Source organism: Salvelinus fontinalis, chromosome 24, assembly GCF_029448725.1.
Source record: "Salvelinus fontinalis isolate EN_2023a chromosome 24, ASM2944872v1, whole genome shotgun sequence".
Lineage (NCBI taxonomy): Eukaryota > Metazoa > Chordata > Actinopteri > Salmoniformes > Salmonidae > Salvelinus > Salvelinus fontinalis.
In genome coordinates this window covers 32,440,566-32,464,230 of record NC_074688.1, presented here as the reverse complement: position 1 = coordinate 32,464,230, position 23,665 = coordinate 32,440,566, and the positions used below count along the sequence as shown (strand labels likewise).

The window sequence follows — 23,665 nt, the reverse complement described above, 5'->3', positions numbered from 1 at the left end:
GCCTCATTTAACACAGCTCACAAACAACATGGTGTGAGCACCAGGCCCTGCTCTCTCTCTCTCTCAGCCTCATTTAACACAGCTCACAAACAACATGGTGTGAGCACCAGGCCCTGCTCTCTCTCTCTCTCAGCCTTATTTAACACAGCTCACAAACAACATGGTGTGAGCACCAGGCCCTGCTCTCTCTCTCTCAGCCTCATTTAACACAGCTCACAAACACCATGGTGTGAGCACCAGGCCCTGCTCTCTTTCTCTCAGCCTCATTTAACACAGCTCACAAACACCATGGTGTGAGCACCAGGCCCTGCTCTCTTTCTCTCAGCCTCATTTAACACAGCTCACAAACAACATGGGCCAAAGTCACATTCCTGGCCAAGAAAAAAACTCCCCAATTGACCTCCTCATACACTCTGTTAAACAGGATGATGCACATAGCACACCACAAGAGACAAAACGTGAGGGGAGAAAGGCATCTCTTGTGCTACACAACCAAAGTGAAATCTGTTTAGTAAGGTTTAAGCTCCAACTGGAGAACTGCATACGTATCTTGGACTTGGACTGAAGACTGTGAGGGAAAAAAATAGTTTTTTTACAAAGGGAAATACCAGTTTGGTATAAATGGGAGAAAACATGAAGCTTTTGCCACATCAGGGGAAGTAGCAAAGCTTTTTTAACCTAATTGGCCCTTATTATTAAAGAGCCATTTCCCAACAGCAGGAGGATGAGGAGATTCAAAGCATTTGGCAAATTAGAGAAACAATTTGCTCCACACTGGCCTTGGAGCATAACATTGTGTAGAACACAAGCGCACACACAATTGGATATGCTCATGCACATGCTATGCACACAAAGGTTACACACACGCACAAGGAAAAGAGTGGGGGCTCACTCAATAGGATAATTACCAGCGGCTTGTGATTATCAGAGAACTTGTAAAACAAAATGAGCTGTGCAGTGGTTACAGAGCTAAATGCATTAGGGCCTTTTAGTAGAATCGATTCAAATGATAATGGGGGATGTGGTGGTGGTGATAAGTTCCAGTCATACAGATCTTCTTGGCTGAACCAGTCCCAAGAGAACACAAACTATTCTGGCTAGAGAGGCCCAAACAGACAAAAAGAGAGCGAGGGTTGAGAAGAGGAGGGCTTACAAATCACGGGTCAAAAGAGAGTGAAGTTGCAATGGCTGTTTCCAAGGTGGCCTGCCCGAGGGATGTTTTAGGAAAATAATTTCAGCTTAAAAACATTTTTGTAAGATACTACAAATGGAGTAGAAGACAAAGTTGCAAGAAGTTGAGAAGAAGTGATGAGCCCATCGTTCCAGCCCTCTATCATCGTTTCATTACTGTAATTATTCAAGATTAGATTTGTGAGCCAGTCTATTGACCAGCCTGAAGACCATGTGCGTATTCTAAAGGGTTCCCCCTGCCTGTGTGCGTCTTCTAAAGGGTTCCCCCTGCCTGTGTGCATCTTCTAAAGGGTTCCCCCTGCCTGTGTGCATCTTCTAAAGGGTCCCCCCTGCCTGTGTGCATCTTCTAAAGGGTTCCCCTGCCTGTGTGCATCTTCTAAAGGGTTCCCCCTGCCTGTGTGCATCTTCTAAAGGGTTCCCCCTGCCTGTGTGCATCTTCTAAAGGGTTACCCCTGCCTGTGTGCATCTTCTAAAGGGTTCCCCCTGCCTGTGTGCATCTTCTAAAGGGTTCCCCCTGCCTGTGTGCATCTTCTAAAGGGTTCCCCCTGCCTGTGTGCATCTTCTAAAGGGTTACCCCTGCCTGTGTGCATATTCTAAAGGGTTCCCCCTGCCTGTGTGCATCTTCTAAAGGGTTCCCCCTGCCTGTGTGCGTCTTCTAAAGGGTTACCCCTGCCTGTGTGCATCTTCTAAAGGGTTCCCCCTGCCTGTGTGCATCTTCTAAAGGGTTCCCCCTGCCTGTGTGCATCTTCTAAAGGGTTACCCCTGCCTGTGTGCGTCTTCTCAAGGGTTCCCCCTGCCTGTGTGCGTCTTCTCAAGGGTTCCCCCAGCCTGTGTGCGTCTTCTCAAGGGTTACCCCTGCCTGTGTGCATCTTCTAAAGGGTTCCCCCTGCCTGTGTGCGTCTTCTAAAGGGTTCCCCCTGCCTGTGTGCATCTTCTAAAGGGTTCCCCCTGCCTGTGTGCATCTTCTAAAGGGTTCCCCCTGCCTGTGTGCATCTTCTAAAGGGTTCCCCCTGCCTGTGTGCATCTTCTAAAGGGTTACCCCTGCCTGTGTGCATATTCTAAAGGGTTCCCCCTGCCTGTGTGCATCTTCTAAAGGGTTCCCCCTGCCTGTGTGCGTCTTCTAAAGGGTTACCCCTGCCTGTGTGCATCTTCTAAAGGGTTCCCCCTGCCTGTGTGCATCTTCTAAAGGGTTAACCCTGCCTGTGTGCGTCTTCTCAAGGGTTAACCCTGCCTGTGTGCGTCTTCTCAAGGGTTAACCCTGCCTATGTTCGTCTTCTCAAGGGTTAACCCTGCCTGTGTGCGTCTTCTAAAGGGTTCCCCCTGCCTGTGTGCGTCTTCTAAAGGGTTCCCCCTGCCTGTGTGCATCTTCTAAAGGGTTCCCCCTGCCTGTGTGCGTCTTCTCAAGGGTTAACCCTGCCTGTGTGCGTCTTCTAAAGGGTTCCCCCTGCCTGTGTGCGTCTTCTAAAGGGTTCCTGGTTCTGGTTTGTCTACAGAGCTCTGTCGTTCCATAGGGTGGACATAGAGGAAGACAGTCATGGGCCTAAAAGACATGAAAGGTCTGGAGAGGAGGAGATGCAGGGGCAATTTATCTTGATTTATTTAGTCTCAATGTAGGTAGTCTTACTGCATGTCCATAATGTTTACAGTTAACCTGCCTTTATATCTACTCACACTTTTCCCATTGTAACAGGTGGTGTTTCTCAGACTTTACGCTAGTCCCTCAGTCGCTGTATCCGAGTTAAGACAACACACTTTGCCATAAGGCAGAGACGACAGAGGATTACAAAGGATTACAAAAGCCCGAGTGATCTTCATTCTGTTCTGAGCAGTCATCTTTTATAACTGTCAGGCAGGCAGAGGTACTCCACTAAGCCAGGGGCTTCTGAGTGATAGCCATCAGGCTGGGGGTCAAAGGTCAAACACCTGTGGGCAGTGCCAACCTCAGAGGGCAGAGCAGCAATGTGTGATCATTAGGGGGGTGAGAGAGTGACACTGTGCAGAGACCACCAGCACTCCTGCCAACCTGTTCTCCCAACACACACACACACACACACACACACACACACTCTCTCTCTTTGGAGTGGAGTATCGCCAGCTGTCTGTAACTACTCTCAGATGGATGACAACCACCTGCTGTTGGGGGAAATTAGAAAGCTTGTCAGGCATTTTTTCTTCTACTCCTTTTTCATCCTCCCGTTTAATTATTCACTCTTTCATTGAGGTTTGTTTCCCGAGGAACACCAGAGAGACAGGTTGATCAACACGAGAATCCTGTTGTGTAAACTTGCAATCTGTCTTTTATGTTTCTGGATTTAAAAGGCAATAGCATGACAAATCAGGGTGACATTCTGAGGCGCTGTAGCATCAGTATCGTTTTGTATTGTTAATTACAAGATGGAAGAATGACTGAAAATAAGGGTGACATTCTGAGGCGCTGTAGCATCAGTATACTTTTGTATTGTTAATTACAAGATGGCAGAATGGGAAACAATAAGAAAACAAAAAGAGAAAACAATGAGAGAACATACAGAAAGTGATATTTATTCTGAACCTCTATGATAACAGGAGGATGAATGGGCCACATCCTCCTTTTTAAAGAGCAAAGATAATCTTCTGTAAATAATGGTGGTATTAATAGACAGTGGATATCTCTTCATATCAAGTCTAAATGGGGTGTATCTGGGGGCAGAGCCAGTACTGAGGTGGAGAAGCCTGCTCCTTGGCTCATAACTGAACAGAGGTGGATAGCCTGAGCAAGTAGAATTCTGTGTTCTATCACACTCCTTTCATTACATAGCAGAAAGGGATAGAGGCAGCTAATTACATTTCTGTTTTACCTTGTTTATGTACAAATTTCCATTTAAAGAGGGGTGAAAAATCTTCATTCGATACACAGTAGTATTTGCTCTACAGTTGCTATTATACGTTTCCAAAAAAGAACACATGTGTGATGTAATTTGATGTCAATACAAAGTCTTTGTTGCATTAATTGGTGTAGCAACATAAATAACTGGCCTTTACATTTCCTGCCATTTTATTGTTTACCTATGAATGTGCATTAACACAGAGAGGCTGATGTGGATTGGCTGTGTGTGTGACAATGACGTGGCATTGTGGCCAGTCAGAGCCCCCCCTGTCGTGTTAGTCCTGTGTTCACTACATCACTTTGTTCCCAGACCCAGACATAACACAGAGGGCCAACGGTTGTCGTAGTTGCCCTTGCTTCTCTTCTACACTCCACCCCAGGAAGATTCTCCTCAGAGCAGCGGGAGTAGGAGCCTGAATGTTCGTTCCCCATTGTGTATGCTGCACCTTAAAGCTCCACTCTGACGGCCAGCACTGTGTCAGCACTGTTTTGCCCGGCAGTGGCACCCCTTGGAGTGGGCTCTGGTTTTGAAAGTTCATTAAAACCCAGGTAATGTGTTGGCATTTCAGTTAATTAGTGCACCAGTCTGCGAGTCCTTCACCCCTTTCCTCATGCACTTGACTCCTATGGGGAGAACAGCAACTAAGAGGAGAGCTCACCAAAATACATTTACATACAGCACGTACAGGAGCAGCAGACCAAAGACAGTACGTGTGTGTGAGCTTGTGCTTCCAAGTTGTCTAATCTACTATATATCTAGCAGCCTGTATACATCTGCAGTATGTCATCATTTAATCTATGCAGCAATCTCTCTATCCACAGTATCTCAATTACACTGACTCAAACTATTTATGGATGACAGTCTCTGGGTATATCAAGAATGGAAAGCAGAGATGAGACAAGATTCAGTGAGGGACAGCAATGGACCAGTTCGCACATTCTGGTTCCTTAAAGAGATTGAACGGTATAATAAGCACTAGCAAATTTATTTCGTAACATATTGTATGAATTGGAATTCGGAGCATATCATACGAATTGCAGGAACATTTGTATTTATTTATTATTATGTTTTTTGCAGGACATATCATGTCATACGAAATGGAAGAATTTGCACACAATTGGGCACCATTTTTGGGGACACTTTTTTTAGTGAGTGCAACTTTCAAAACTACTGGCTGAAATGACACAAAACCTTTAATAACGCATCTTTATGACTTTGGACTAGCCTTCTGTCACTGCTACACACACAGTCCTCCAATCCAGAGGATGAAATATGAAAACAGACCAGCACTGTTGTTAACATGACTTATACCTGGCTAAAGAGAAGGTGTTGACAGTGACTGTTTCATGGTGAACTTCTCCTCCAAATATTCATCTTGTCTCTTAGTCTGACACGTCAGTCATGACTGTGCTGGAGCTGTTCCAATGCTGGGGCTCTGTAGAAGCATCACACTGCGCTGCACCGGGTGAGTAAGTGTGTGTTATACACTCTTTGTCCGCTATGTAAGCACAGTAATTGTATATGATGTTCAATACCTTTGAGGCTTCATTAAGCCTTTGCATCAAGCTACAGACAAAAACAAGCCCTACCTAGCAGGGAGGGATGTAGGGAGGGAAGGAGGGGAGAAGGAAAAAAACAAGCCCTACCTAGCAGGGAGGGATGTAGGGAGGGAAGGAGGGGAGAAGGGAAAAAAAACAAGACCTACCTAGCAGGGAGGGGTGTAGGGAGGGAAGGAGGGGAGAAGGGAAAAAAACAAGACCTACCTAGCAGGGAGGGATGTAGGGAGGGAAGGAGGGGAGAAGGTAAAAAAACAAGACCTACCTAGCAGGGAGGGATGTAGGGAGGGAAGGAGGGGAGAAGGTAAAAAAACAAGGCCATTTACTGTGTGTTTCAAAGTGTTTTGAGTGGGTGGCAGTTATCCCAATGGGAGACGTGGTTTTTCTTTATTTTTTTTAAATGAGCTGTCACAGGCTGCCAGTGTGTACTATTCGTGCTGTTGCGGTTGTACAATCAGATTGTGTGTATGTTGAGGGGAGGTGGGGATGTTAGTCTTAAGAAACCTAGTGTGATGATTTTCATTTCATCTTTTCCCTTTTGTCTTGTCTGTTTTCACGCTGAGCATTCAAATATAGATTTTTACTTAGCTACTCCACTCGAGGCGACCACAGGTATCTCTGTACAGTCGTAGTCCGATCCTAACTGTAAAATACACAACCATAGGAGAGAAACAGAATTCTCAACTCTTAAGGTCACTGCTCACCATAGCTTGAAATACGACACCATAATCACGTTTCGCCTCAACTTTGGAGGTCGAGTGGAGCCTGAGATGGAGCCCGTCACTCAAGCCAGTGTTTACTGAATGGTTCTCTGCAGCTTCGCTAGAAAACCAGCCACATGCAGTTCCTTGCCGCCGGCTCCCAGCAGCAGAGAAAGACAATGTCCCAGGCGTTGCGGGTGTTCAGAGCAGCCTTGGCAGGGAAGGCTTATTTCAGCCTGGATGTCTTGAAGCTTCCTCCCCTGGTTGAAGATCACAGGTATAGGCCCCGAGTGGAAGGTTATTAGGAGTCCGGGCCCGTCTCGGCAGGGCTTGGTGTGGTGTTGGCGGATAGGAGGAAATGCCATGGCCGCGTTCCATTCTGAGGAAGAACCCCGTTTCTTTAAATCCTAATAGAACCTCGTCTCATTTAATTGGCACACTTCATGCCTGAGCCGATCGTAATCTGTTCTCTCCTTCAGGGAGCTGTGAGACAGACGATTCCAGCCAATGCTATCTGACAGGAAGAGACTCACTGCGGAAGCCGGATAAGTTGAGCTCATCCAAAACTCTGGCAGATCCCTTTGACAAAATCTTCAAAATGTGGGCAATCTCAGAGCAGAGAATGCTTTACCTTGTGTGCTTCAAACAGCCGACCTCCTTATTCCCAATCCCTACACCCCCACCTCTTCCTTCACTCCACATTCCCCACCAATCACCAAAGATTGTCACCTGCTATCTATATGAGATTCAGTCAAGTGAGCGGGTGCCAGCAATCTATTCAATTACACTCAATCACACTCAATCTTCTTTAAACAGCTTGGGTCTTTGAGTAGAACAGAGGGCCTACAGGTGCTTTCTACCAATGACCCAATGACTTAGTTCTGAGGCAATCCCGTCTTACCCTAGGGGAAATGTTCTAGAAGGATTTACTGGGCTAAAGCCTTACATGGATGCCAAACAATATAGTGAGGACTGTGGGACCATGAAACCCACTGACCAGGGGATCTATGCGTTAGTATATCAAATAACAAGAGTGCATTACTTTTGTGGATAGGTGGTGAATTTGACTATTTGGTGAATTTCATCATTGCTGATAACAAACCATGAGGGACCCAAACCTGATGACATCCATAATACCTGCAGACCTGCAGTCCAGCCCCCTCACCCGATAAATAACCTCAGAGCTCAGGGACGTTCAGGAGAAAGCCATTAGTCAGGGCTATTTAATTGAAAGGCGAATTATCTGATGAAAATCATGGAACCCCCTATTCCCTTTATAGTGCACTACCGTTGACCAGAGCCACATATGCACTACCCATAGATAGACTCTTAGGGTTTGACATTTAGGAGGACATTGCCCCTAAGAGCTGGGATACAATTGAGTTGGAGTGCCCACCCTTTGAATGGCACATAGACTCCGAGAAGCTTTATAGGCTGAACCACACTCGCAGGCAAGAAAAAGGACCTGAATTAGAATAGAAAACATCGCCAAGAGGCAGCAGTATAACTTCCTATTTCCAAGTGGGCTTTTAAAAATCTTCCCCCTTGACTGCAGGAAACACTACCAATACGCACAGCAAGCAAAGGTCACAGAGAATATGAAATCATTTGTCTTGTTCGCTCTTTTTCTCTCTCTGGCGAAAAAGCAGGTTCCCTTAGCTCTCTCTCTCTCTCTCTCTTCATTCTATTCTTGAGGCTCAAGCCGTAATCATCGGTGATTTCACAAGGATTAAAACCACAGAGCAGCCCTGCAACCGCACAGTGGAAAAGAGCGGAGGAGGAGTCAGTAGGGTAAGAAACAACTCTGCTTTACACATCATTTACACAGTAAACTGATAGAGGAGCTAGCAGCTAACAAAGCAGCAGTTCCTTGGTGCTGGGAACCAGTCACATAAGACATATTAACCTTGTATTAGAGGAAAATCCACAATGGTATTCACAGCCTAGTTCTGTAGGAGGCCCTGGACTAAACAACAAACTGTTGTCAGGCTGGCATGTGGCCCAGTGGAGGAGGTGGTGAACAGGTTAAGTACAAAGGCTGCTAGGCCTCCACTATGGGGCTGTGAGGTAGGCTAGAAGCCTTCATTAAAGCTGCGAACAGGTTAGGTTAAGCGAGGTACGAGTAAGGAGGGAAGGTGATACACTGTGGGACTGTGAGGTAGATGAAGCAAAGACATTGTCACCTCCAAGAGACAGAATCAACACAATCCCACAAATAAATGTAGTTGAAAGAAATCATTACTATTATGACAAAAAATAAAAATGCCCAATTGAATATATATTCATTTCAAATCCTTCCTGGCCAGTGTAAGGCGTGTGAGTACGTTGTCTTTGGTCTGTGCCCTCTGCCTTCTATTCATCTGTAGAAGAAGAACAAGGATCCAATCAGTACAGCTTCAGCTTCACTGTGATTACACAGAGGGGTTTCATCCCTCAGTAACCCCTGGAGATGAGACTACATCCCTCTTCCATCCCTCAATAACCCCTGGAGATGAGGAGTCTACATCCCTCTTTCATCCCTCAGTAACCCCTGGAGATGAGGAGTCTACATCCTTCTTTCATCCCTCAATAACCCCTGGAGATGAGGAGTCTACATCCTTCTTTCATCCCTCAGTAACCCCTGGAGATGAGACTACATCCCTCTTTCATCCCTCAGTAACCCCTGGAGATGAGGAGTCTACATCCCTCTTTCATCCCTCAGTAACCCCTGGAGATGAGGTGTCTACATCCTTCTTCCATCCCTCAATAACCCCTGGAGATGAGGAGTCTACATCCCTCTTTCATCCCTCAATAACCCCTGAAGATGAGGAGTCTACATCCCTCTTTCATCCCTCAGTAACCCCTGGAGATGAGGAGACTACATCCCTCTTTCATCCCTCAGTAACCCCTGGAGATGAGGAGTCTACATCCCTCTTTCATCCCTCAGTAACCCCTGGAGATGAGGAGTCTACATCCCTCTTTCATCCCTCAGTAACCCCTGGAGATGAGGAGTCTACATCCTTCTTCCATCCCTCAATAACCCCTGGAGATGAGGAGTCTACATCCCTCTTTCATCCCTCAGTAACCCCTGAAGATGAGGAGTCTACATCCCTCTTTCATCCCTCAGTAACCCCTGGAGATGAGGAGTCTACATCCCTCTGTCATCCCTCAGTAACCCCTGGAGATGAGACTACATCCCTCTTTCATCCCTCAGTAACCCCTGGAGATGAGGAGTCTACATTAGAGGTCGACCGATTATGATTTTTCACCGCCGATACCGATTATTGGAGGACCCAAAAAAAACGATACCGATTAATCTGGCTATTTTTTTAATGAATTTTTAATAATGACAATTACAACAATACTGAATGAACACTTATTTTAACTTAATATAATACATCAATAAAATCAATTTAGCCTGAAATAAATAATGAAACATGTTCACTTTGGTTTAAATAATGCAAAAACAAAGTGTTGGAAAAGAAAGTAAAAGTGCAATATGTGCCATGTAAGAAAGCTAACGTTTAAGTTCCTTGCTCAGAACATGAGAACATATGAAAGCTGGTGGTTCCTTTTAACATCAGTCTTCAATATTCCCAGGTAAGAAGTTTTAGGTTGTAGTTATTATTGGAATTATAGGACTATTTCTCTCTATACGATTTGTATTTCATAGACCTTTGACTATTGGATGTTCTTATAGGCACTTTAGTATTGCCAGTGTAACAGTATAGCTTCCATCCCTCTCCTCGACGCTACCTGGGCTCGAATCAGGAACACATCGACAACAGCCACCCTCGAAGCAGCGTTACCCATGCAGAGCAAGGGGAACAACTACTCCAAGTCTCAGAGCGAGTGACGTTTGAAACGCTATTAGCGCAAACCCCGCTAACTAGCTAGCCATCTCACATCGGTTACACCAGCCTAATCTCGGGAGTTGATAGGCTTGAAGTCATAAACAGCGCAATGCTTGAAGCATTGCGAAGAGCTGCTGGCAAAACGCACGAAAGAGAGCACATCTCTCCCCTTGTCCACCACCATCCATGGTTGGACTACCCATCAGCACTAGCAACATAGTCCAGCACAATGGCCCAATGCTTGAATGAATGCTTACGAGCATGCTGGTCCCTACCGTCAGACTGCTCTATCAAATCATAGACTTAATTATAACATATTAACACACAGAAATACGAGCCTTAGGTCATTAATATGGTCCAATCCGGAAACTATCATCTCGAAAACAAAACGTTTATTCTTTCAGTGAAATACGGAACCGTTACGTATTTTATCTAACGGGTGAAATCCATAAGTCTAAATATTCCTGTTACATTGCACAACTTTCAATGTTATGTCATAATTAAGTAAAATCCTGGCAAATTAGTTCGCAATGAGCCAGGCGGCCCAAACTGTTGCATATACCCTGACTCTGCGTGCAATGAACGCAAGAGAAGTGACACAATTTCATCTGGTTAATATTGCCTGCTAACCTGGATTTCGTTTAGCTAAATATGCAGGTTAAAAAAATATATACTTCTGTGTATTGAGTTTAAGAAAGGCATTGATGTTTATGGTTAGGTACACGGAGCAGCGGCAGTCCTTTTTCGCGAATGCGCACTGCATCGATTATATGCAACGCAGGATACGCTAGATAAACTAGTAATATCGTCAAACATGTGTAGTTATAACTAGTGATTATGATTGATTGATTGTTTTTATAAGATAAGTTTAATGCTAGCTAGCAACTTGCCATGGCTTCTTACTGCATTCACGTAACAGGCAGGCTCCTCGTCGAGTGCAATGAGAGGCAGGTGGTTAGAGCGTTGGACTAGTTAACCGTAAGGTTGCAAGATTGAATCCCTGAGCTGACGAGGTAAAAATCTGTCATTCTGCCCCTGAACAAGGCAGTTAACCCACCGTTTCTAGCCTCTCATTGAAAATAAGAATGTGTTCTTAACTGACTTGCATAGTTAAATAAAGGTGTAAAAAAATAAATAATTTGACGTCCAAAATTAACGATTTCTGATTGTTATGAAAACTTGAAATCGGCCATTCCAATTAAATCGGTCGACCTCTAGTCTACATCCCTCTTTCATCCCTCAGTAAATTTGACCTTTTATCTCACTGTTTAGCTCTCGTGGCTCTGCTGTACTGTGCAGAGAATGCTTTTGCAGCAGAGGTAAAAGTCAGAGTGAATTCTAGCTGGATTTAGGTTATTTTACATTTGAATAGTATTTTTCCATTTCTATAAAGCCAGGTTTTCACACATTAGAACAGTACATCAAGATAAAACATCATATAACCACAAATAATAGTTAAGGCTGTTGTTCATGACAGACTAAATGAACTAAACACTGAGTTTGACTCAATGTAATGTCCAGGTACAGTATCTCTGATGACAGGTGAAAGGTGAGGTCAGAGAGGGGTCAACAACCAATGCAGGAGTTGTTGCAGCTCAGCCAGATAAGTGCACTTTGTTTTGAGACAAACTCCAAGCCGATTATAACAAACGTATGACTAAGCATTAGCAACCCTGGCTAATTAGCCTGCTCTGGGTGTTAACAAGGCAGGAGAGAGGAAAGGGGAGGGGGATTGACGGGACTCCCATTTTTCTGCTAATTTGGAAGATTACGCCCTGAAGTGGGTAGAGGTTAAGAGTGCCCCATTGCATAATCATGAAGATGAATTATCTCGGTGTGTCACCCCCATGTTGTTTAGTCCCAACTGTAAAACTCCTGAGAGAATTGTTCACTTTGACAAGACTGTGTGAAAACGGCTTTCTGTTTATAACACTGGGTATAGCTATCTGATAAAGCACTACTCTTGGAGGACGGAGAAAAGAGATGAATTACTACCATATGCAAATAATATCCCAAAAGACAGTCACTCTGGTCTGTATTAAGACAATACATAGTGTAGCACTGAAGGGTAGACGGCTGTATGCCAACAGAGGTGGCAGTGTCCCTGGTCCATTTAAACACTCATTCAGTACATGTAGCTTCCTGTGGCCTAGGGCTCCTGGGCCATCACAGCTCTGCTTAAGATGCACTTTGGGGCTGACGCATTGAACAGGGAGGAAAGGCCTCTCTTCTGTAGAGCACTCTGTCATAGTAGTACGTACACACACACACCAGCCTGCTCGGTCTGGGAGAGCAGTCTGTGAGGAGACAGATCCTATGACCCTGGTGCGCTATGCCACCTGCTTCCTACCCCTATGAAGCACATACACACACAGCCAACAGAACTCTGCTAATTGGCTAATTCTGGATCCACACCAAACAAAACACACACAAACACACACTCAGACATTGATAAACACACATGCGGATGTGCACGCGGACACACACACAGTATCAGTAGTGCTGACATGGGAGTCATCAAGAGCAGGTTGCAAATGGATTCCCAGAGTTAACATTTCAGACAACTCACTTCCAGCCCCCACCTCCCTCTCATCCCTCCACTTCTGACTTCTTCCCTCCAAAACACAGCTGCTGTGCTTGGTACAGGTGTGCTCTCATTTCTCTGAGAGGACACTGGCTAATTAACTGGTTTATTCACTCAGATGTACTCCTCACTGACACACACACACACACACACACACAGAGAGGGTGCAATAGTGCAGGCAGACAGATGGTGCCCTGCGGCCATGGGTTCAGTGTGGTGACCCGGGGAAGGAGGGGTATGGGGCCAGGATCCAGCCCCTCTCTGTCAGTCAGTCTGATTGGGCCTCCTCTAACCCAGGAGAGCTCGAGAGGTTTCCAGGACAGGAGCCATGTGGCCCGTTCCTGAAAGGTCCAATGCAGCCGTCTTTATCTCAATATCAAATCCCTTCTGGGTAACAAATAAGAACTTTACTGTGATTTTTCAATTCAAATGGTCAAAAATAAAGAAAAATAGCTTCTTAGCAAAGAGACATTTCTCAAGCAAGAATTTTGCTACGACTGTCGGAGTGGGGAGGAAAAAAATGAAAACTAGCCTTTATTGGCAGAGAGGTTGGAAACTATCTTTCTTATTGGTCTATTAACTAATTTGCCAACATTCCATCCCACCAGAACAGCCTGACATTTCAGGCGTCTTTTCAAACAGCTCTGACACTAAAAGGGAATTATCATAATTTTAATCATTTCACAGTATTCTACCAACCTCAGTGTGAAAACATATATAAAACACAGAACTATCACGTTTTTGACTGCACTGGACCTTTAAAGTAATCACTGACCTAACACGATTGGACAGGTGAAGCAGGAGCTCCAGTATTTGAGCTCTCACAAATCCAGTCCTGTCGGATCAGTGACTACTTCAACGAAGGGAGGAAGGAAGGATGAACTTTCTAAATATTCAAACAAGGACTTAGAGAGCCAGGAAATCCAGGCCACTCAATCAAACCCTGGCTCTGTCCCCAACATTTCTGGAAAAATTCTGAGAATATTCAAACAATGCCAAGGAGAAGCTAAAATGGACACTTTAGAAGTGACAATAGAATCAGTCACACTACATGCCTGACAACTGACGATACAGGTCTGATGGGACCAGCAGCAGGATATGGGGGAGACTCATCTAAACAACCAGCCTCACCAGCCAGTATAGGAACCAGACACATCCCAGGGAATGAGTCTGTACACCTCCACAGCCAGTGTAGGAATCAGACACATCCCAGTAAATGGAGTCCGTACACCTCCAGAGCCAGTGTAGGAATCAGACACATCCCAGGAAATGAGTCCATACACCTCCACAGCCAGTGTAGGAATCAGACACATCCCAGGAAATGAGTCCGTACACCTCCAGAGCCAGTGCAGGAACCAGACACATCCCAGGAAATGAGCATACACCTCCACAGCCAGTGTAGGAATCAGACACATGCCAGGGAATGAGTCCATACACCGCCACAGCCAGTGTAGGAACCAGACACATCCCAGGGAATGAGTCCGTACACCTCCACAGCCAGTGTAGGAACCAGACACATCCCAGGGAATGAGTCCGTACACCTCCACAGCCAGTGTAGGAACCAGACACATCCCAGGAAATGAGCATACACCTCCACAGCCAGTGTAGGAACCAGACACATCCCAGGGAATGAGTCCGTACACCTCCACAGCCAGTGTAGGAACCAGACACATCCCAGGAAATGAGCATACACCTCCATAGCCAGTGCAGGAACCAGACACATCCCAGGAAATGAGTCCGTACACCTCCAGAGCCAGTGTAGGAACCAGACACATCCCAGGGAATGAGTCCATACACCTCCATAGCCAGTGTAGGAACCAGACACATCCCATGAAATGAGTCCGTACACCTCCAGAGCCAGTGTAGGAACCAGACACATCCCAGGGAATGAGTCCGTACACCTCCAGAGCCAGTGCAGGAATCAGACACATCCCAGGAAATGGAGTCCGTACACCTCCAGAGCCAGTGTAGGAACCAGACACATCCCAGGAAATGGAGTCCGTACACCTCCACAGCCAGTGTAGGAACCAGACACATCCCAGGAAATGGAGTCCGTACACCTCCAGAGCCAGTGTAGGAACCAGACACATCCCAGGGAATGCAGTCCGTACACCTCCACAGCCAGTGTAGGAATCAGACACATCCCAGGAAATGGAGTCCGTACACCTCCACACCACAGATCTCTATTAGAGACTTGATGAGATCCGATAGAGTCCATCACCTTGGAATCACACAGCCCCTGAATGACCCAGGACAAGAAGAGGACATCACTTCCAAATAAGCCTTACCTTGCCAAACTGTTCAAAATACTGCTTCACATCTTCAACTACTGTGTTCGCTGATAATCCTCCTACGAATATTTTCTTTGTTCTTGTGACCATCTGGAAGGAGATAAAAAGAGAGAAGAGAGATCACCAACATATGAAAGTATTTTAGAGGACAAATATCAAGAGCATTCACTGTAAGGGGCCATATTCATAGGTTGAGTCTGAAAACAGTGTTGAGTAGTGTAGCACGTGAGCTGCAAGTCTGCGGTCATTTGTTGGGGTGTGTAGGGACGTGTCCAGAGGACCACCTGTCGCTAATGTCACTACCTGTGCCCTGTCCTTCCCAAGGTCACATAATGAGTTGACACTTTTACTTTCAGGGTAGAGGAGAGAGGAGAGGAGAGAAAGGAGAGAGAAGAGGGGAGGAGAGGAATGGAGAGAGAAGATAGGAGAGAGAGAAGAGGGTAGAGGAGAGAGGAGAGAGGAGAGGAGAGAGAGAGAAGAGGGGAGAGAAGATAGGAGAGAGAGAAGAGGGGAGGGGAGAGAAGATAGGAGAGAAAGGAGAGAGAATAGGGGAGGAGAGAGAAGAGGGGAGGGGAGAGGAGAAAGGGGAGAAGAGAAAGGAATCAAAGTTTAAACCCAGAGGGTCAAAGGAGAGAGCACATCTCTTCCCTTGTCCACCACCATCCATGGTTGGACTACCCATCAGCAGTAGCAACATAGTCAAGCACAATGGATGACCGAGTGCAGCCAGGGAATCCGTGAACATCGCTCACATTTATCACCCGCCATCTTTAGGAGCAACAAGCCAGCAACACTTCAGTCTTCATCTCTCTACCTTCCTTCATTCTCCTCTCTCCGTCCGTCTGACATATTTCCCTCCCTGCAGTTTCATCTGCTTCCCTTCATAGATAATCTGCCTGTATGTCTTTATCCCCAGTTGTTTTCAGGCTGGTCTTGGCGCTAGCAGGATGCCTCAACTTGTCTGCCGAGAGTTCGTTTTTTTCAGCTCCTGCTGTCTTTACGCCTTCTGACAGGGATGTGGGCCTCAGAGAGTGTGAGTGTGAGTGTGTGTGTGTGTGTGTGTGTGTGTGTGTGTGTGTGTGTGTGTGTGTGTGTGTGTGTGTGTGTGTGTGTGTGTGTGTGTGTGTGTGTGTGTGTGTGAAAAGATCTCTCAGGTCCTGGAACAACACAATTACTCTGTCAATTTCTCTTCACTGTGACACCAGACAACAGGCCTTCATCTTCCCTCTCTCCTCTCCTCCTCCAATCCCTATCCTCCTACAGTCTCTTTCCCTCTCTCCTTCTCTGACACCAGACAACAGGCCTTAAATATTCGCTCTATCCTTCTTACTGTATACCTTCTCTTCCTCTCTCTCCTCTCACCTGGCATATGACTGCAGAGTCCCTCCTACACATTAGCATACAGGCTGATGGTTAGAACAGGCTTTCAGCAAATTAGACAGAGCAGCTCTGAGATGAGACAGTAAGAAGCATCAGCTGCAGTGACGACTGACTGCAGTAGTTCTGCACCTCCTCCACAGTGAGGAGATGGTCTAGAAGGACTTGTCAGCATTCCTCAGTCCCTCTACACCACTGACAGACGGCATCTAGGGCCAGGCCAGGGCATTTACTGTAGGCATCACATCACTGTCCACCCTCAGCTTCAATATCCCTCACAGAAATATACAGAAGCAACGTCTAACAATAACTAGCTCGGATAACAATCCACCGCTGATGCTGTGAAGCAGCCAGACAGTTTCATACCTGTATTTCATAGAAGTGTTGTTTGAATTGGAGGGAAAGGACAAAAAACATGGTGTGTGGATGGTCATGGCTGTTAGAAGATGAACAGCGTCATAAAGCAGTGAGGTGTCAGAGAGAGAAGCTAACAGAATCATTCAGGGGGCTGTGATGTGTTGGAGAGGTTGAGGTAATGGATGGAGTCGGTCGCCTCTCCTTGTCGTGTACTGACACGCCTCAACAGGAGAAGCAAGCAGCCTCTCTCTCTCTCTCTCTCTCTGATCACAGGGGGATTGGAGAGATCCAGGGAGGTTTCAGTAAGTTACAACACCAAACTGTGTCTCATTATTTGTGCAAATTTGAAAAGCTCTACCTGTGAAGCAGTGGAGAGGGTGACGAGGGAGAATCGTGCCGAGAGGAGGCGAGAGGTTCAGTCCGTGTTACAAAGAAATGAACACAAAACAATGTATGGACTTAAACAACCCAGGTCTATACCCCTCCTCTCCACCCAGACACTAGTCAGTGCTCAGAGCCAGGTCTATACCCCTCCTCTCCACCCAGACACTAGACAGGGCTCAGAGCCAGGTCTATACCCCTCCTCTCCACCCAGACACTAGTCAGTGCTCAGAGCCAGGTCTATACCCCTCCTCTCCACCCAGACACTAGTCAGGGCTCAGAGCCAGGTCTTTACCCCTCCTCTCCACCCAGACACTAGTCAGGGCTCAGAGCCAGGTCTATACCCCTCCTCTCCACCCAGACACCAGTCAGTGCTCAGAGCCAGGTCTATACCCCTCCTCTCCACCCAGACACTAGTCAGTGCTCAGAGCCAGGTCTATACCCCTCCTCTCCACCCAGACACTAGTCAGTGCTCAGAGCCAGGTCTATACCCCTCCTCTCCACCCAGACACTAGTCAGGGCTCAGAGCCAGGTCTATACCCCTCCTCTCCACCCAGACACTAGTCAGGGCTCAGAGCCAGGTCTATACCCCTCCTCTCCACCCAGACACTAGTCAGGGCTCAGAGCCAGGTCTATACCCCTCCTCTCCACCCAGACACTAGTCAGTGCTCAGAGCCAGGTCTATACCCCTCCTCTCCACCCAGACACTAGTCAGTGCTCAGAGCCAGGTCTATACCCCTCCTCTCCACCCAGACACTAGTCAGGGCTCAGAGCCAGGTCTATACCCCTCCTCTCCACCCAGACACCAGTCAGTGCTCAAAGCCAGGTCTTTACCCCTCCTCTCCACCCAGACACTAGTCAGTGCTCAGAGCCAGGTCTATACCCCTCCTCTCCACCCAGACACTAGTCAGTGCTCAGAGCCAGGTCTATACCCCTCCTCTCCACCCAGACACTAGTCAGTGCTCAGAGCCAGGTCTATACCCCTCCTCTCCACCCAGACACTAGACAGGGCTCAGAGCCAGGTCTATACCCCTCCTCTCCACCCAGACACTAGTCAGGGCTCAGAGCCAGGTCTATACCCCTCCTCTCCACCCAGACACTAGTCAGGGCTCAGAGCCAGGTCTATACCCCTCCTCTCCACCCAGACACTAGTCAGGGCTCAGAGCCAGGTCTTTACCCCTCCTCTCCACCCAGACACTAGTCAGTGCTCAGAGCCAGGTCTATACCCCTCCTCTCCACCCAGACACTAGTCAGTGCTCAGAGCCAGGTCTATACCCCTCCTCTCCACCCAGACACTAGACAGGGCTCAGAGCCAGGTCTATACCCCTCCTCTCCACCCAGACACTAGTCAGGGCTCAGAGCCAGGTCTATACCCCTCCTCTCCACCCAGACACTAGTCAGGGCTCAGAGCCAGGTCTATACCCCTCCTCTCCACCCAGACACTAGTCAGGGCTCAGAGCCAGGTCTTTACCCCTCCTCTCCACCCAGACACTAGTCAGTGCTCAGAGCCAGGTCTATACCCCTCCTCTCCACCCAGACACTAGTCAGTGCTCAGAGCCAGGTCTATACCCCTCCTCTCCACCCAGACACTAGTCAGGGCTCAGAGCCAGGTCTATACCCCTCCTCTCCACCCAGACACCAGTCAGTGCTCAAAGCCAGGTCTTTACCCCTCCTCTCCACCCAGACACTAGTCAGTGCTCAGAGCCAGGTCTATACCCCTCCTCTCCACCCAGACACTAGTCAGTGCTCAGAGCCAGGTCTATACCCCTCCTCTCCACCCAGACACTAGTCAGTGCTCAGAGCCAGGTCTATACCCCTCCTCTCCACCCAGACACTAGACAGGGCTCAGAGCCAGGTCTATACCCCTCCTCTCCACCCAGACACTAGTCAGGGCTCAGAGCCAGGTCTATACCCCTCCTCTCCACCCAGACACTAGTCAGGGCTCAGAGCCAGGTCTATACCCCTCCTCTCCACCCAGACACTAGTCAGGGCTCAGAGCCAGGTCTATACCCCTCCTCTCCACCCAGACACTAGTCAGGGCTCAGAGCCAGGTCTATACCCCTCCTCTCCACCCAGACACTAGTCAGTGCTCAGAGCCAGGTCTATACCCCTCCTCTCCACCCAGACACTAGTCAGGGCTCAGAGCCAGGTCTATACCCCTCCTCTCCACCCAGACACTAGACAGGGCTCAGAGCAAGGTCTATACCCCTCCTCTCCACCCAGACACTAGTCAGGGCTCAGAGCCAGGTCTATACCCCTCCTCTCCACCCAGACACTAGTCAGGGCTCAGAGCCAGGTCTATACCCCTCCTCTCCACCCAGACACTAGTCAGTGCTCAGAGCCAGGTCTATACCCCTCCTCTCCACCCAGACACTAGTCAGGGCTCAGAGCCAGGTCTTTACCCCTCCTCTCCACCCAGACACTAGACAGGGCTCAGAGCCAGGTCTATACCCATCCTCTCCACCCAGACACTAGTCAGTGCTCAGAGCCAGGTCTATACCCCTCCTCTCCACCCAGACACTAGTCAGTGCTCAGAGCCAGGTCTATACCCCTCCTCTCCACCCAGACACTAGTCAGGGCTCAGAGCCAGGTCTATACCCCTCCTCTCCACCCAGACACTAGTCAGGGCTCAGAGCCAGGTCTATACCCCTCCTCTCCACCCAGACACTAGTCAGGGCTCAGAGCCAGGTCTATACCCCTCCTCTCCACCCAGACACTAGTCAGGGCTCAGAGATAGAGATCTTCGGGCAGGGGTCGGCAGATGGATGTTTGTTTATTGCTCAGAGAAGACTGTCAAATCACCAGGACTTGAGCTAAAAATGAGTTTAATTTAGGAAATATGTTACCAATTATTCCACCAACAACAAAAAATACAAATTATACAAATTAACTATATTCTGGCCACGGACCATCCGTTCAGACAAAAATGGTCCGTGGCTGAATCTAGTTGCATGAATCTAAACCCCTGGTTTAGGGGATATAATCGTGTCGGTCCAGGCAGAGATTTAGGCATCTTTGCAATCTCAAGTACATAAATTCCCAGGCCGAATCCATGAATATGAACAATCAGTCTCTGGAGAGCGCCGAGTAGAGAAATGGGAATGACACACCAGCGAACGGCACAGCCTGACGGTGATGGAGGAGAGAATGCAATGTGTTTTCTATCTGTGTAGCGAGCCAGTTGCTGACTTGGGGAATTCTCAGTCAGTCTCCAGCTGCTGATGCTGCTGTTTAGGCCCTGTCGTCTTTCATGGACCGAGCTTGATAATTCTTCTCCCTTTCTGTGCTTCCAAATGCCTCCTGACTTCCTCTTTTTGAGAATGTCAGCTGTCAGCCTGCCGCTGAAAGATTCTCTGTCACACACGCGGAGACACCACGGCGCGTCTGGAGTGGGCTGAGTTGTTCTGCCTGCTCGGGCTGTGAGGTGCTGATAAAACACCAATGACAATAGGAGGGAAACAGGTGAGAGGTTTCAGATGACGGAGACGCTGAATAAAAGGTTGTGTCATCAGCAGGGGTTTAGTCTAGCTTCATCCACTCTGTCCTGTCTTACAGCTAATGAGGCACGTTTAAAACCTGCCTGTTTGGCGAGCATCAAGTCAACCACAGAGAGCAGATAGAGGACCAATCAAAACATACATATCCATTAACACGTTCAATGAAATGCGGAAAAAAATGTTTTGTCTTTTTAAGAATGCTCCTGAGGCACGTGGTAAAACTGCTGACCGCAATCAGTGACTCATTCCAAGAGTAGGAAAATAATGATTTAACTCTGCAACTCAGGACTTCCTTCAGAGGATGTGCGGATTTCAAAGTTGACCAACAAAAGGAGGATGGATGACGAAGGCAGACCGTGTCCTGCAGCCTCATGGCATGGAGGCAAAACAATAGGAGTGAAGACTGATTATTGAATCTATATTCCTCTGGGCACAGAGGAGATCTAATTAAGATCTTTCATTAGATGTGCTGTAGCCCTCAAACACAGATTCTTATCCAGGCACAGAGCAGGACAACTAAAGGAAAATAGTCATGGAGAGACGAAAAAGGTGCCGCTGTCCCAATATGAACTGACTAAATATTATAGTGTGATTTATGCAGGAGATGCAGGTATACCGTGTTAACAGTCGTCAGGACAAGAGGAGAGAAGAGTGTGGAGGGGAAGACCTGCAGTATATTAACTCTAGAACCTCCCAAGGAAGCAGTGCAGTGGTCTGTTTACTTGTGATTAAGAGCCAGCCTCTCCACTGTGATTGAGTCTCACTACTACTGTTGTTCAGACTATGTAAGAGGAAGACGACACGCCCCTATACGAGACTCAGCTGATTTGATTGGACGAGATGCCCTTATACACAACTCTTTATGTCTGGACCCTGTCTGATTAGAGTGAGATAATCAAGTCCCCTCCTCCCGCCTTCAATCATCTCAAATCTCACATCCAGCACTGATTACCAAGTCCTTACACATATGGTTTTAAACATGCCCCCCCTCAACAAGCTTCAGATAATAAAGTTTTCTGAAAGACAGTGGCTGCGAGTTAAAAAGCCCGCCCCCCCTTTTCCTTTAGCTTATGCCAGGCGTGTCACTGGCCTTTTGAGTGACAGTGCGACAGCACACTTGCCATATTCTATTCACGCTTTCTAAATTTAGCTGCAAAGCTCCAATTTGTCCATATTTGCGAAGTGGAATTGTAATGCACATATTCAAATGCGCTCGGCAGCCACTAACCCTGACTGACAGCCATAGCTCTGTTTGACTGAGCGCTCCCGCTTAGCTGATTAGTTACATTTGCCTGGATGGATGTAGAGAGTGGCTGCCTGCTTTTGGTCGCTGGCCCAGGCCACCCACCCAAACACCCTCTCCTCAGGACCCCCCCCAGTCAGACAGAGAGAGAGACAGACAGAGAGAGAGACAGACAGACAGAGAGACAGAGAGACAGAGTCATCGAGACACACTGATCTGGTTGAAGGAGGCCACACACTGCTACACAGGAACAGCATCAATACTATGAAAGTGCAGCATCAGGCCTACAGTAGAGTATTGTGTCTGCCTTCAGTTACCTCCACATAACTACATACAACAACATAACTACATGTCCCAGAAATAGCATTCAAACTAGATCATGTGCCATTTGACCCTGTCCTTTTAAAAAGGGGAATGGAGCAACAAAAATCGTCAAGCCTTTGAGAGTAATCCAGAAGGACAAAGCAGGGTCAACTTCCATGGATCAGAGTGTAGTAGCCTAGTACTTGATCCAACCATTCATTGGCCAGATACCAGACTGAACACATAACCTAAATCTCAATGCCGAGACGATATGGTAATGAGACCTGCTGTACGCGGCAGAACAGAAGATTGTAACAGGAGTTAAAGCCCTGCTTTGACATATGCATGCAGCCTTCTTGACGTAAATATAGTGTGTCCTATAAGGCTGTAAGGTGATTGTAGCTCTGCAATCACCTTACATCAAAGACCATCATCTTCAGGTCAGAGCTGAGGTCCTTGTATAACCATTACACCCCGGTGACAAATAAACACTGTTCAGTAGAATGATATTCCACTGTCATGTCTGTTTATTTTACAGAATGCTTTTTTAATATTGCCTTGGTAGAACAGGCAGCAATATTGTACCTTGACAAACAGAGGCAATACCCACTCCTTTCTTTAATCTCAATGATTACATGTGCTTTACACTCCTACCCATAGTCAATATATTATTTTACAGTTATGAAGATTGATAGAAGCAGTTTATAGATTATTTGAGGGCCCCAGTGATGCTGAGCACAGATACACCTCCTCCTCCCAGACTCACACAGGAAAGAACACACTGAATCCAAATGAAGCTTCAGCTTTGATAAACAAACTGCTGAACGGGAGAAAATATTTTCACATTAAGGGAGTGAAAAAAAAATATTTAGAAAAAATTGATGAGAGCTCCTCAAAGCCATTCTGAAAAACGAATATGCTAATTAAGTGCTTGCTTTAGGCAGAAATCTTGGAAACTTTAGCAAGGGAGTTATAAGCACTTAACAAATTACTTACACTATAATGCTTGAAGCCAAATACATGTTTAAAGTGACTATTTTCACTCCTTTTCCATTATAATAGACCTTGCCGATACTGAAGTAAAATTTCCCCAGTTGCCATTGAGGAATATATTGAAAGAGATAAGTGGACTTGAATGTCCTCACTAACAGATCTATCAATGTTCCTGGTCGTTTGGAAGGAGATCACTTTCTTCAGTGCAACAGACGATTAATACACTAAATGTCTAAAACCATAGAGCGGGAAACGACACACGGAATAAAACTCCCCTCTGATCACTGAGCTTTACATCTATGGTGAAGAATAACCAGAAACTATACAACAGAACCGTTCCCTAGCCTAAAAAAAGATACCATGATGAACAATGCAAAATACATAGTTATTCTATCTTCAAAGAATTGAAGCAGCACTGTACTGTATTGTGTAGCTACATCAACATAGAATGGTATGAGTAACTTCCTAGAAGATGAAACCATACCCTATCC

At 46.9% G+C, this 23,665-nt stretch overlaps 1 protein-coding gene across 13 annotated transcripts in view; it reads right to left on the bottom strand.

Annotated features, from left to right (window-relative positions):
* The window catches only part of LOC129822317 (RNA-binding protein Musashi homolog 2-like), a 458,816-nt gene that overhangs the window by 344,533 nt on the left and 90,618 nt on the right, over positions 1-23,665 (bottom strand). For all 13 annotated transcript variants that reach the window (XR_008754471.1, XR_008754472.1, XM_055880501.1 and 10 more), the window contains exon 6: positions 15,021-15,113. Coding sequence is in view for 11 of the 13 variants with exons in the window: in XM_055880501.1 (XP_055736476.1) it covers positions 15,021-15,113 (93 nt within the window). In the remaining 2 variants the exon portion in view is untranslated. The remainder of the gene's footprint in view (positions 1-15,020; positions 15,114-23,665) is intronic.